The sequence below is a fragment of the Nelumbo lutea genome, chromosome 5, assembly GCF_056320005.1.
Source record: "Nelumbo lutea isolate HS-2025 chromosome 5, American lotus-T2T, whole genome shotgun sequence".
NCBI lineage: Eukaryota > Viridiplantae > Streptophyta > Magnoliopsida > Proteales > Nelumbonaceae > Nelumbo > Nelumbo lutea.
The window spans coordinates 9742534-9756149 of record NC_142688.1 but is presented as its reverse complement, the minus strand read 5'-3'; the positions used below and the strand labels follow the sequence as shown (position 1 = coordinate 9756149).

Below are 13616 nucleotides of genomic sequence, written 5' to 3'. Positions count from 1 at the left end.
TCACTTCTGCAACTGCAAGGCGGGCCGGGGCCGTTCAGAGAATTTTTTTTCCGACTCCAATGTATTTCGACCATACGATCAATTCGTGTTTGATTTGTTGTGCAACAGATTTCGGCTATTACATCTTGCCACATGTGCAAACTTCTTCAAGTACAAATAGATTTGTGCTCAATCCAATTAAAAATTTTCTGAATTTCAGATTGCCTTGGGTGGACCGGATTCGAATTCAACTTTTTTATCTCGTGTAGTTAAAAACTACATGAGATAAAAAAGTAATCACTGTAACTTATAATATTAATTACAAATCATATATATGTTATTCATGTAAGTGTTGTGGTTATACATAATTATACAGTTTAAAAATGCAAATCCAATCTAATTATATAAAAAGATCATCCGGATCTGATTTAATTGGATCCGATTAGTACTATGTATTTTGGGCCTAGTGTCATTTTGGTTCTCAAACTTTAAAATGCAATAATTCAGTGCTTAGACTTGTATCAATTTAATACTTTCTATTAGCAATCTATTAATCAGCCATTAAATAGTATTTAAAAAAAGATACAAATGTCCTTCAAATGTTATCAAATTTTCTTTATCAATCATCCAAACATTAACAAAAAATTAACAATTCCAAATCCTTGCCTCTTCGAAAAAGTTGGGGTCACATTTTAATAGTCATTCTGGAGACCCCAACTTTATTGAATAGAAGAGACAATAATTTAGGACTATTAATTTTTGTAAACATTTAGATGGTTAATTAAGAAAATTAGATAACACTCAAAGTATATGTATGTTATTTTCAAATGTCACTTAACAACTGATTAACAAGACATATGATACTAACGGAGAATTTTTCCTAATATTATTAATAACCAGAATAACTCCGAATCATACTTGAAATGGGAACCCAAGTTCCCCACCGAGACAGTAACCCCTTGGTTCATCAACCCTAAGTTTATATAATAATAGCACATTGCACGTGTATCGGAGTACACGCCTCAGGCTGATGTTAACCAGTTTTTTAGGTATCATGCCTTCTCGGTGTGATAGTGGGCTTTAAATTTACTTGTGAAAATTTGGGACGAAGTTAGTTAACGGTTGACGAGGAAGAAAGATAAAAAGAAAATTAAAAGATCTGAAATCTACTTCCACCATCATGCATAATTATGCTGAGAATGAAGGAGTCATAGACCAGGTATCGGTTCACTTGTTTCTTAACTGTAGAGGCAAATTGGCAAATTTGAACCATATATACCTTGCCATCAATTTGGCTTGTCACAAGGTGAAAACAGAAAAGAATCAAACTTTCGTAAAATCCAAAAATCCGTCACTTGGAAAATGCAAACAAAACAATCTGCCATAAAAAGAATGCAATAGAGTGGGAGGAGACACCGTGCTAGTTGATGCTATACACGTGGCAAATTCAAAGTACACCCCACAATTAGGTGGTTCTGACATGCCACGTCAACCATCCACGTTTCAAAATGCAAATACCTCTAATTAAGCAAGATGATGCATAAATCAGATGGTTAAAAGTTATTTAAACATGCTTATATTCAGTTGGGTCACGATCATATCATATATAGCACGTGGCAGGGTTTGAAGCCAAAGTTAAAAACCGTAATTACGTGTACTGAGGCCGATCGAGGCCCCACACACTTTCCCTCATTTTATATTCTTCTTCTGTTGTTTTACTTGTTAATTTCTGGGGTACACTAACACATGCGATTTTATTATTATTTTACTAACGTTTATTCGTTAACTCGTGTGGACGCGAAGAAGGCAGCGAGACGTGTTTTGCAGTGTCTCGGGAATGAAAGTTTTGGTTCCTATTATTGTTTCCATTGGTTCCAGAAAAAGGGATATATTTAATCAGCGGCTGCCAAATGCCAACGTGACTGTGAGGAGACATCTTCGACGCCCGTTTCCCAAATGACCATTGTAACCTTAACCCAGTCTCAGGAAGACTTACCGTTTGGACAGTTAAGGAACGAACACAGTCAGTGTTCACATCGTAGTATATTCTTTGAAAGACTGAAGTGCCCAGGGATATTCGCAGAGGTGCTATTTTTGACAAGGGTACAACTGTAAATATACGAGTAAATTATGTTGGAGAAAGGCGGTACAGACCGCACGGATTGGGGGTGGGTAATGGGTTAATGGGTTTGCATTTATAAAGTATAAACACCTCCGATCGGTTTATGAGTTGGAATCCTGTACGGGAGGAACTGGAGAAATAGAGGGAGAAGAGAAGAGGAAGAGCGGATCCATTGTTGATCTTCGCTTGAGGCTTGAGGGACAGGGATACAGATGGTAATGGGGCTAAAGCACGTGAGCAGGTACAAATTGCAAGTGCCGTAACTGGTGGAGGACAAAATAGGTTGAGCCGCGAAAGGAAAGGAAAAAGGAGGAAGCGTTTATTTGTAGCACGAAAACGGTGCTGCCAGTTGTCCCCTTGTAACGGCTGCTTGCTCCAAGTACGATTCCCCATATCTCGCTTTCTTTTTGTTGCTTTCCTTACTCTAGTCTCTTCTTTTTTTTTTTTTTTTTTTTCCTTTTCTTTTCAGTTTTTTCAGTTTTTCCTCCCAAACGTATTCCTATTGGCCATGTATTGAATGTATTGATGAGTATTGAGTGGAGTCAGTAGAGCGTAGAGTAGAGCCCCATACGCATCCATGCATTTAATTAAGATCCTGGCTCCGCTCCTTCCCCGCTCTCAAGACGGTTAACGCAGTTAGATGGTTGATTGAATCTGTGTCTGCTTTGCTGATAATAAGTTACCCAATTTTAAACGGAAAGAAGTTGGAAGTTTCCCAACCCACGCGGCAGTTTTGATTTTTTTTTTTTTAAGGATTTACCGCCCAGAAGATGTCGCCAGATTAGTTATCACCCACCGACCGAGAGCAACGTCTCAGTCAAACTTTCAAAAACAATAATAATATTTCTATGCAATTTTTTCTAAAATAAAAGATAGATTAAAATAATAAAGGGAAGGAGGGGGAGCCAAATAGCAAATTAGTAATCAATCCACAGGCAGAGAGGCAGCAACAAGTATAGAGAAGTAGGTACGACGTACGAGTAACAGAAGCGGATACGAATCGGTCTTAAATAATTAATCGTTTCTTAATACCTCTCTCTCGATAAATAAAAAAAAGGATCAGATTAAAATAAAAATAAAATAAAATAAAAATCTGAAGCATGCAGCAGCAGGAAGCAAGTCGGAAAGTCTCCAGTGGTGAGTGAGGAGAAGGAGAGGGACTGAGGACCGGAATGGGTGTCCGGTCCGTACAGGTGAACCCAGAAAGGGGTTGGTTTTGGCAGTTCTAAAAAGGGGGCCCGTCACCGGCTCGTGTCGGTGAAGAGAGGGAAGGCCGTTAGGGGGGATGGCAGGCTTACAGGCTGGACTGACAGGATGGCAGTAATGATCCGCCCTCCGATTCGGCGACCGCTCTTGTCGTTATTACCAGCTCAGCACTTCCGTGCGGCCGTTCTGATAAAGAAAAATCCCTCACGAAATGCTCTCCAGCCTGGCTCAGTCAAACTCATCCGCTCCCACCCAACCGTACTCTTCAAGTTATCGATAAATAAATATACGATTTTCCATAATTTATCGCCCCATAATTTCCCTCCCTCTTTTATCATCGGAGTTTTTAGTTTTAATTTTTTAACCACTATAACTTCCCAAAAAGAGGAAAGTTATTTGGAGAAATAATAAAAAAGAAAGAGAAAAAAATATATTTAAAGAGATCTGAGGGTGTGACTACGATGTAAATCAGTTCAGTGACGAGTAGACGCGTGTCCTGTGACAGCTGTATGCAACCACAACCGCCTGCCTGGAAGAAACGGTGCTCTTGACGCCTATGACCGGTCACGATAACCGGCTATTCCGGTAACCTCACCTCTTCCGTTATATACCTTCCCACTCCTCCCCCAACCCCTCTCGCCTTCTCCTTATAACGCCTCGGGGCGAGATTCCCCACCTCTCAGCTCTCACCGGTCACCCCTCCCCCCCCCCCCCTTCTCTTTCTGTACACTAGAAGTCTGGAGCTTGTGCTCTTATCCTCCCTCTCTCCTACCAGAAGCCACTCTTTCTATGTAATTGCCTCTTCCCTCTTTTTTACTTTATTTTATAAATTTTTTTATTCAGACGAATTCGTCTTCCAGACTTAGGGTTAGAATTTCAAACGAGAGGATCCATCGATCTTTCATACTCCATGTCTTCTTCAAGGAAGGATGTGGATCGGATCAAAGGGCCATGGAGTCCAGAAGAAGATGAAGCGTTGCAGAAACTTGTTCAGAAGCATGGACCTAGAAATTGGTCTCTTATAAGCAAATCCATCCCTGGTAGATCCGGAAAGTCTTGCCGTCTCCGATGGTGTAACCAGCTGTCTCCTCAGGTGGAGCATCGGGCCTTTACACCGGAAGAAGACGAGACGATCATCAAAGCGCATGCCAAGTTCGGAAACAAATGGGCCACGATCGCTCGTCTACTTTCTGGTCGCACCGACAACGCGATTAAGAACCACTGGAATTCTACTCTCAAGCGCAAATGTTCATCCGTGACTGAAGATAGCGGTGTAGATGGACATGCAAGTCAGCCGTTAAAGAGATCGGTGAGCGCTGGCGCAGCGATTCCACCCGTCTCTGCTCTCTATCTTAGCAGTCCTAGCAGCCCTTCTGGATCCGACGTAAGTGATTCTAGCCTTCCGGTGATGTCATCTTCTCACGTCTATCGACCTGTGGCGAGGACAGGCAGTATCCTACCTCCTCAGCAGCCGCCGCAACCACAGCTGGAAACATCGTCTTCCACCAACGATCCTCCAACTTGTCTGAGTCTTTCCCTCCCCGGAGCCGACTCGTGTGAGGTTTCGAATCATGTCTCCGGATCCAACCATGCGCCAAACCCTCCAAACACTAGCCAGCTAGTATCGCCACTATCTCTTCCACCGCCGGCGGCCGTACTATTGCAACAGGTGTCCCCGGCGCCTCACCATACGCAGTTCAACGAGTTCGCGTCACCTGCGGGCCCGGTTGAGAAGCCGTTCATGCCGTTTAGTACAGAGTTTCTATCAGTTATGCATGAGATGATCAAGAAGGAAGTTAGGAACTACATGTCAGGGCTTGAGCAGAAAGGCCTATGTTTGCAGGCTGACGGGATTAGAAATGCTGCAGTGAAGCGTATCGGCATCAGCAAGATCGAGTAGTAGGGAGATGGAGATATCGAAAGGAGTAGATGAAAGAAGACCCTGAAAATAGAAGAGGGAGGGCGAGTAAGGGAGAGAATGAGAAAAAAAAACTATCTTGTTTTTTTCTTTCTCTTCTCGTTTTTTATACAAATAATTTTGGTAATGTACAGAAAACAGAGATGGAGTAAGTTTCGGAGGTCGAAGATTGTGAATTAGAAAGGAAACACGAATCGAGAAGGAAGCGACGATCGGTGTTAGAAGAAGACTCGTGAAGGGGGAAAAATGAATTTCTTTTTTCAACAGACGGCAAAAAATGAACTTTCTCTTTCTCTGGCCTCGTTCATTAGATTTAGAAAGTTTAAAAGAAGCAAGAAAAATTTCTATCGAATCCAAGTTTTATTCTTTTTTTTTTTTTTTTTTAATTTACTTGAATCCTCTCGTTTATTTCTGTTTTGGATCTTGAGTTTTGAGGTATTTCTCCTCCTGAAATCTTTTGAACTTTTGCCAAGAGCAAGAGACAGGTTAAATTAAAATTTGAAAACGTAAACACCCCCAGAACTAAAAGCAAAATACTATTTAATTTTTATCTTGGAAATATATTTTATATATTTACCTATTAAGTAATAACTCTTAATATAAATGTTACTGTACTTGCTTCAATGCTTCTTACCAAAAAATGAATTAATAATTTAATATAATATGATGGGTTGAAGAGATGGATTATTTGGATTTTATACTACTGCTACTAATAAAAATAATAAAAATAATAAAAATATCAATAATAATAAGAATAATATAAATATCAATAATAATAGCATTCAAGGCAAATTTATAAGACCCTTTTAAGATAGAGATGAAGAATACAATGACAAGCCAATATCTACGGTGCCGGAAAGGTATGATACTGGAAGATCCTTAATTTAAAGAGCTGCAGCTGCCTGATTTGTTAGTTATTACCACTTTTATAATGGCAGATTGTTTTTAAGGTGTCATATATGTCTTTCCGGTATCATAGTCGGACTCCAATAACGATAGCCACATATTTTCGATGAGAAGAATTACTAAACATAAAACATGGAAGTAATGACACATCAATACTCATTTTCTTTATTTCCTTATCATTTGCCACCTTGTTTAGACTTTTTCTTTGCTGATTGATCTAGAATTATTGGACCGTTTTCTGAAGAGTAAACCAGCTAGGCGGAGAAGTATGACTCTCTCCTAACCTCTCCCAACTCTTCAACTAACCGAAAACCATTCATCCAACTGTCTAGCCACTGATAAACTAACAACTAATCTGAATCTTATCCCCTTAACCAATTCGTAAACGACAGCAGAGATGGGGGGCTCCTCTATCTCTAGTCTCGACTCTTGATGTTAACACTTGCCTTTAGCACTAATTAATTAATTCCTAGAATAGACGGTCCTCTTCACCAACTAACCACACGTTAAATGAATAGACCTACAAGCTACAACCATTCTGCTTTTCTTGTTGTTTCTGCCTCACGGCTCACCCACCCGACGTCAACTTTGCATCCCGGTACAACCTGGTGGAGTAGTTTTAACTTGTAGGAGAGATGAAAACCAACAAACTCGGTAGTTAGACAAGTATTGCTTACTCAGCATTGGTTTTTTATAACATCTGTTTCTTTTGCTGCTGCAGTGACAGTGATACGATCAACTTCTTTTGGTTTTTCATAAATCCTGTTGTCCTGCTGCTCAAGTGAAAGGCTAGTTTCAGCACTTGTACTGCTCGCGTCTTGCAGTGAACCCATTACTACCCGCTGCTATTTCTAGCTTTCGTTATTGTCGATTGCTTTGTCGTGGCTAAACCCTTCCAAACCTATATTGTTTTTATTTTTTATTTTTTCAAAGTTTGGCTGCTTTCACCTTCTACAATTAAGGTTGTCGCCATGTTGGTTTTGTCCTCTCATCTTGCAAGGGAGGTGATTGTGATGCTTCCATGTGTTGGACAGTGATTATGGATGCCCCCACCCAAGCAAATATTAAGAGGTTTTGAATTCGTTGACTTGATCAAAAAGGTTCTTGAGGCCATATACCCATCAGGTTTCTTGTTCAGACATTCTTGCACCATCTGCTAGAGAAGATGTCTTTTTTCTCCTACGATCATCTCCTTCCTCATTTCAAGTGCATACTAAAACGAAAACCATTCGTTAAGTTATCCCACGATCCAGGGCAGGTGCCACTAAACTGAAAATTAAAATGGTGTTATAGAATTGTTGTATACATAGTAGCTCCTTAAGTGACACACAAATGGATTATTCGTAGTTGCGTTTTATCTCCCAGTTGATAAGAATTTTTGCCATCTGGATGGGGGAACTTGACCTTGTTGGGACTTGGGAATGCGAGAGGTTCGGTGAAGCCATGATCCATTTGGGTAACACCAAGTGTGGGTTCATGACGACAGATCAAAAAAGAAATTGCTGGTGAAGAAACCAACTGCTGCCTAAATTAATATACGAATATGCAGTCTGTTAGGGAGAATGAGACATCTATTGAAACTTGAAAAAGGAAACTCATTAGATCTATCAACCTTTTTCTTTTGATAAATACACCTTTTATCAACTTCCATCTACAAGTAAACAAATTGCTTCAAGAAGTACATCAAATGGTAAGTTATTGGTACTTTATTTATTTTTTATACACACCATACTCAAGTAATGTAGCACAGTTACCAATAAATACATGTTACAACTTACAAGGGTGTAGCTTGTATGGTGCTCGAGGTGGGAAGTCTTCTACAGAAACAAGATATTGTAGATTTTAACCTGTCAAGTATGTGTTGCAGATCCTGCTTCCAGGACCAAGTAGGGTCATTTAGGGCACGAATTGAATTGAGGCAAACAAGAAGTGTGCCACCTTCATGCAAAAGAACCTGCATTTTAAACAGAGATTAAGTGTCTGAAGTAACGCATAAAAAAATGTGTCTGAAGTAGTTCCACATGGGTGGATGGGGAAACAGAAGTAATAGGAACTCAGAACTAGGTAATATCACATTAAGTTGTTAAATTTGCATTAAGCATCCAACCTCTATGCTTTTCCACATTGCATTTCATTACATCCTAATACCATGTTTAGTTTCATCCTTTGCACATAGACAAACCCTTTGCTTCATTCATAAATCTATCATTCTCACGAAATGTCACTTCATGGTAAGGAATGGTGTCCTGAAATCTAGACAAACTAAAGACTAAGTTGGAATATAACTTGTCAGAAGCCAGACCTCAAAATACTACAACGATAATCAAACTAGTCCAAGATTGAAACTCTGGATCTGGAGCTTAAGGACTCATAAGAGGGTCCTTGGATTACCTCCTGATGATGGGTGCTTAAGTGCATTAAGGGGTCAGAACCACTTCATCCACAAATGAAAACGAAATATTAAAGAAATAAATATATCAATTAACAATGCACTGCAGTGCTCATTCTTTTAGAGAAAAGATAATTTTCATTGCAAAAAGGAAAGGGAAAGGATGTATGAGCACTGCAGTGCTTACCTCCTCAGCCCCCACCCCCACACTCCTCACCCCAAAATAAATAAGAGATTTAGCTCTCAGCCTCGACACCATTCAAAGGTCATTATTTGTTGGATAACCAACTTCACAGGTGGTCCTTGGACTGTTCAACATCTCATAAGAGAAACAAAGTTATCAGAATCCAAAATGAACATTTGGTCTGGTTGTGTCTCCCTCGTAGGCTACAAGATTTCAATTTTTTTTAATAACATTCATGGTCATACTTGTAAAAAAATAAAAAAAAAATTCATGGTCATTCATGATTATTCATCCAAGAACTGGTCATTCGTACTTGTCAATTTTGAAGACATCCAACAAACTCTATCCATCAAAATGGTATCTTCCACTACTAACAATAGATTAATAGGGTTGTTGTCAATGAAGAGGATTGGACAATCAAAGAACTGGTCTGTAGAATAAGTGTAACCATAACAAAGGTGTTAAAATTGATGGGAGCAATATTGGCAAGATATAACTGGAAATAAATGCATTCAAGGGAGCCCAAGAAGTTGGTACGATGATAGAGGCTGAGATGTTCTGATCATGCATCATCATAAATTCATAACCATCTAAGCTTGTCCCAACTATACAGGTTGGCTACATGAAACCTGCTTCGCCATTACATTCTATTCGGTGCCACATACATTGTTAAATTATGGCTGCTTTAAATCATTTCTCATTACTTCCACCCAAGTCCTTTTAGATCTGTCCCCAGCTCTTCTAGCCCCTTCAACTTGTAACAGTAAGGTGATGTAGATGGTCTTCTATGCACGTGAACAAACCATCTCAATCTACTTTCTGCCATTTTACCACCTCTGGAGCTACTACTAGGTTCCTTCGTATGACTTCATTTCTGAACATGTCCTTTCTAGTTTTACCATTCTCCATCTAAAACATTTGCATATCTGCCACTCATTTTTTGGACATGTTAACACTCTTTTACAACATATCTGGCCTTACAACTATTTTATAGAATTTTCCTTTTAGCCAAAGTGGCAGTCACCTATCACATAAGACTCCAGATGTACCCCTCCATTTGGCCCATCCTGATCTAATTCTAGGGGCAACATCCTCTTCAATCTCTTCTTTTGTTATGAATTATTGAACCAAGGCAATGAAGGAGGTCACACGGAGTTATCTCTTGGTCTCCAATCTTAAGTTTACTCTGATTTTGCACACCTATTATTATTAAATTTATATTACATATATTCTGTTTTAGTCCAACTTACCTTAAAACCTCTTTGTTTTTATTGCAATTGTCCACAAACCTAATTCCACATTTAACCATTTGCTAGTTTCAGCAATTAATACTATAGCAAACACTAAGCATCATGACACCTCCTATTGAATATGCTTAGTCAAATCATCTATGACTAATGCAAATAAATAAGGACTGAGTGCTATACCTTGGTAAAGACCCGTTGTAACCAAGGTTCAAAATATCGATACGCCCGTGTATTGGCAAGGGCGTAATGGTACTTAAAATGGCACACTTCTATATTTTTTTAGTTTTTTTTTTTTCAAAATTTCGTTTTTGGGCCTATTTTTAACTATATTTTGCATTAAATAGAGGCCGGTTCCCAAAACACCTGTAAATAGGTGTATCGTGAAGTGCCCGATGCGGGGCATATCGTATCGAAATTTTGAACCTTGGTTGTAACTACAAAATTTGGCATCCCTCCCGCATGTGTTCTAACATTAGTTTTTTGCACCCTCGTATATATCCTTAATAGGTCCACATACCTATTTGGGACTTCTTTTCCAAAACCCACCATATTACTTCCCTACGAACTCTACTATATGCTTTCTTTAGATCAATGAAAACTGATGTAGGTATATTTAGCCTACTTACCAGACCCCATCGGCTAGGGATACTTCCATCAATTGACAATCCCCCAAAGGGCAGCGAGGTAACTCCCACCCTGAACGGTTGCGCATTTACTCACGGGTCACCAATTAAGGGGTCGTGGTTGGCCGGCGTCTCACTAACTCCCCCTATGTGACCGCAATCTACATGATGGTTACTCATCATTCATTACTCCTCTCCCAAGCGACTCCAACTATGAAAGGGACACTACAGCTAAAGGTACGATAGGCATACTTGAGCTATCACTCTCTTGTGGTGACCTTAGCTTACTCTAAGCCCTTGGCTAACTTGACAGTCCGAGTCCTTGCCCCTGGGAACACTCTTGGGGCCTCTGATGTCTTTTCACTCTTAGCAGGCAGGACCCGCAGCCCTCAGACCTCAAAAATTACCCCGCTGCCCTTGACTCCAAATTTGGCAGCAACAAAAACCATATGGAGATCTCCGTTCTTCACTCTAAACTTTTCTATCAATTATCATAACAAAAAGATGGCTTCCAAGGTTGATCTCCTTGACATAAACTCAAATTGGTTTTCTGAATTATTTGTTTCATGTTGTAACCTTTGCAGTTTGTACAATTATTCACTCCCAAAGTTTCATTATGTGGTGGTGGCTTATGAGTTTAATTTCACAATAATTATTACAACTTGTTTTAAATATAGGCACCATAGTGCTCTTTCTCCATTCATCCAACATTTTCTTGTTTTCATTATCTTATTAAATGGTTTAGCCAGCCATTATAAGCCCACCTCTCCCATGCCTTTCCAAACCTCTATTAGGATACCATCAGGTCCTAATGTCTTTGCCTTCATCTTTCTTTAATGTCTCCTTCACTTTGACGATTCTAACTTTACTTAGTTATATGTTGCATTTAGTTATAAGAGTTGCTAATAGCATCCTCTACACATTCTTCATTTAATAATTTTTCAATATAGTTTTTTTCCATCTTTCCTTAATTTTTTGATCATGCATCAAAGACCAATAACTACAATAATGAGTTGTAGGTAGAAAAGACTTCCCTTCAAAAGTTATGAAATGATTGAGGAGACTATGGAAAAAGGATAAACAATGTGCACAATTTGTTACCAAGCAGGTGAAAGGTAACAATGAACATTCATATATGTTCTTGCCTTAGGTAAACAATATAATTCATAGAACACCAATTGTATGGTCCAATGTGTCACTGTAGGAAGATTTCCTTAAATCATTTAAACATACTGCTAAATGCACAGTTTTCATGGTTCATGGCGCTAACACTTCCTCATGTATACCCCAAAAAGCTGATTATTCAAAATGAAAGTGCAATCTCTACAACAGATTAGACATCTATGAAGATCTAGAGGAATTTATATAGCTTTCAAAATTGGATGCAATTTGCATAAAAAATCCATAAGAAACTATCAAACACTTCTAGATGATTTTGCAGGTACAAGTGCAACTGAGGGAAGCTGGGAGGTATCAGTGATTCTGTGAATCACTTCATCATCCATTATATTATAGCTAGGTTGGCACAGGCCTTGTACTGGGACTTCTGGCTCAGAATGGATCCTTTCCTAGATCTTTGACAACCATGTATATTTTTAAGGACGGAAATGGACAATTAGAACCTTCATAACAAATCAGCATAGACAAAAGAAGTTTCTAACTATTGGACAACACCATTATGTTCAGAAACTCAGACATTTTTGTTAATACAACAATGTGATTGCATTATTAGTTAGAGCCCAGAGAGAATTCTTTGCATGCATAAATATTTTTCTCAATTTTCTAAACTATCCATGGGCTTACTAGTAACAGATTCAAATTGGTATTAGTCAACATCATGTACAAAATGAAACATACCGTCAACCACAGTGGGAGGAAACCCAAAACAGATGGAAGAGAAGCAAAAACAATGCAAGATAGAGCAAGAGCAACACTTTGCTTGACCTGTAAGAGTGCATTCACATTAGATTAATTAACATGATTTGCAGTTCCTGCAGAAATATAAATGGCAGCGTAGACTGATGAATACCAGTGATGTTGTTTGACGAGCTTTAGCAATGCAAAATGGTACACCAGAAATATTATCCTGCAACAACAGAACATCTGCAACAGCTATAGCAGTTGCACTGGCACGTTGAGCAAGTACTATACCCACAGTTGCAGCAGCAAGTGCTGGTGCATCATTGATACCGTCACCTACCATTATCAAACCTCCTCCTATGAAGAAGTTGCAGAACTTGCTCAGCTAAATTGCATATGACATCAAAGTTGATATAGAAGAATCAACGAAAAAGATTCTTTCTATAAAAGTAACTATGCAGCTGACTAAATTATGTCATATTTTGCTTATATGAATGGAAAAGAGAACTACCATGAATTATTAGAACAGAAAAGACCACAAAAGAGTAGTTATGGGATAAAAAAATTACAGCATGGATGGTTCAATTGTTTAACTGCCTTGCTGAAATGGTTTCATTTGACCCTGCACAGTCTTTTCCTTTTTTTTTAATATTTTCTTGTTTTGATCAATAAGATGATGTATGAACCCATGTTGGAAAAATATGAATATGGATCAAGTGATTGTTGAAAGATGTATTCAGGACACCAAATCAACCTTTACAAGTGTAGTACTAGCATTATCCTAGAGAACAGGTCCACAGAACAATTCAGACCTCACATCCCAACCCACCCTACAGGTTAGTCAAGATATTAGCAGACCATCTTCAAGTCCAGACAAATGATAGTTCAACTTAACCTCTAAGGATGGTTTGTTTTTTTCCCTGCTCAGTCTTTTATGACCTGAGAATATTTCTCATTGATGAATCTATTGATAATGCTATGCAAATCTCTAACAATCCAGGATTGCCCAAAGAGCATCCATTAAAATTTAGCTTGGTCGATTTTTCTTAAGAAAACGAGACGAACAAAATTGTGTGCCTGCGGGAGGGGGTGGGATTGGACCTTGGAACTATGGACCATCAACTAATAACGGCAACGGAAACATTTCCAAAAATCTGGATAACTCTGATGGATTTTACTCCA

The 13616-nt window shown here is 38.9% G+C and overlaps 1 protein-coding gene and 1 pseudogene across 3 annotated transcripts in view; one reads left to right on the top strand and one right to left on the bottom strand.

Annotated features, from left to right (window-relative positions):
* Positions 1 to 3313: 3313 nt before the first annotated feature.
* LOC148850241 (transcription factor MYB44 pseudogene) lies at positions 3314 to 5577 on the top strand (annotated as a pseudogene). Its single transcript, XR_016099054.1, has one exon. The product of XR_016099054.1 is annotated as a transcription factor MYB44 pseudogene (transcript).
* A 2128-nt stretch (positions 5578 to 7705) lies between these two features.
* The window catches only part of HMA1 (heavy metal atpase 1), a 101498-nt gene continuing 95587 nt past the window's right edge, over positions 7706 to 13616 (bottom strand). For both annotated transcript variants that reach the window (XM_088943810.1, XM_088943811.1), the window contains 3 exons: positions 12604 to 12791; positions 12432 to 12518; positions 7706 to 8085 (listed from right to left, as the gene is read on the bottom strand). In XM_088943810.1, coding sequence (XP_088799936.1) covers positions 7906 to 8085; positions 12432 to 12518; positions 12604 to 12791 — 455 coding nt within the window. In that variant the 3' untranslated portion in view covers positions 7706 to 7905. The remainder of the gene's footprint in view (positions 8086 to 12431; positions 12519 to 12603; positions 12792 to 13616) is intronic.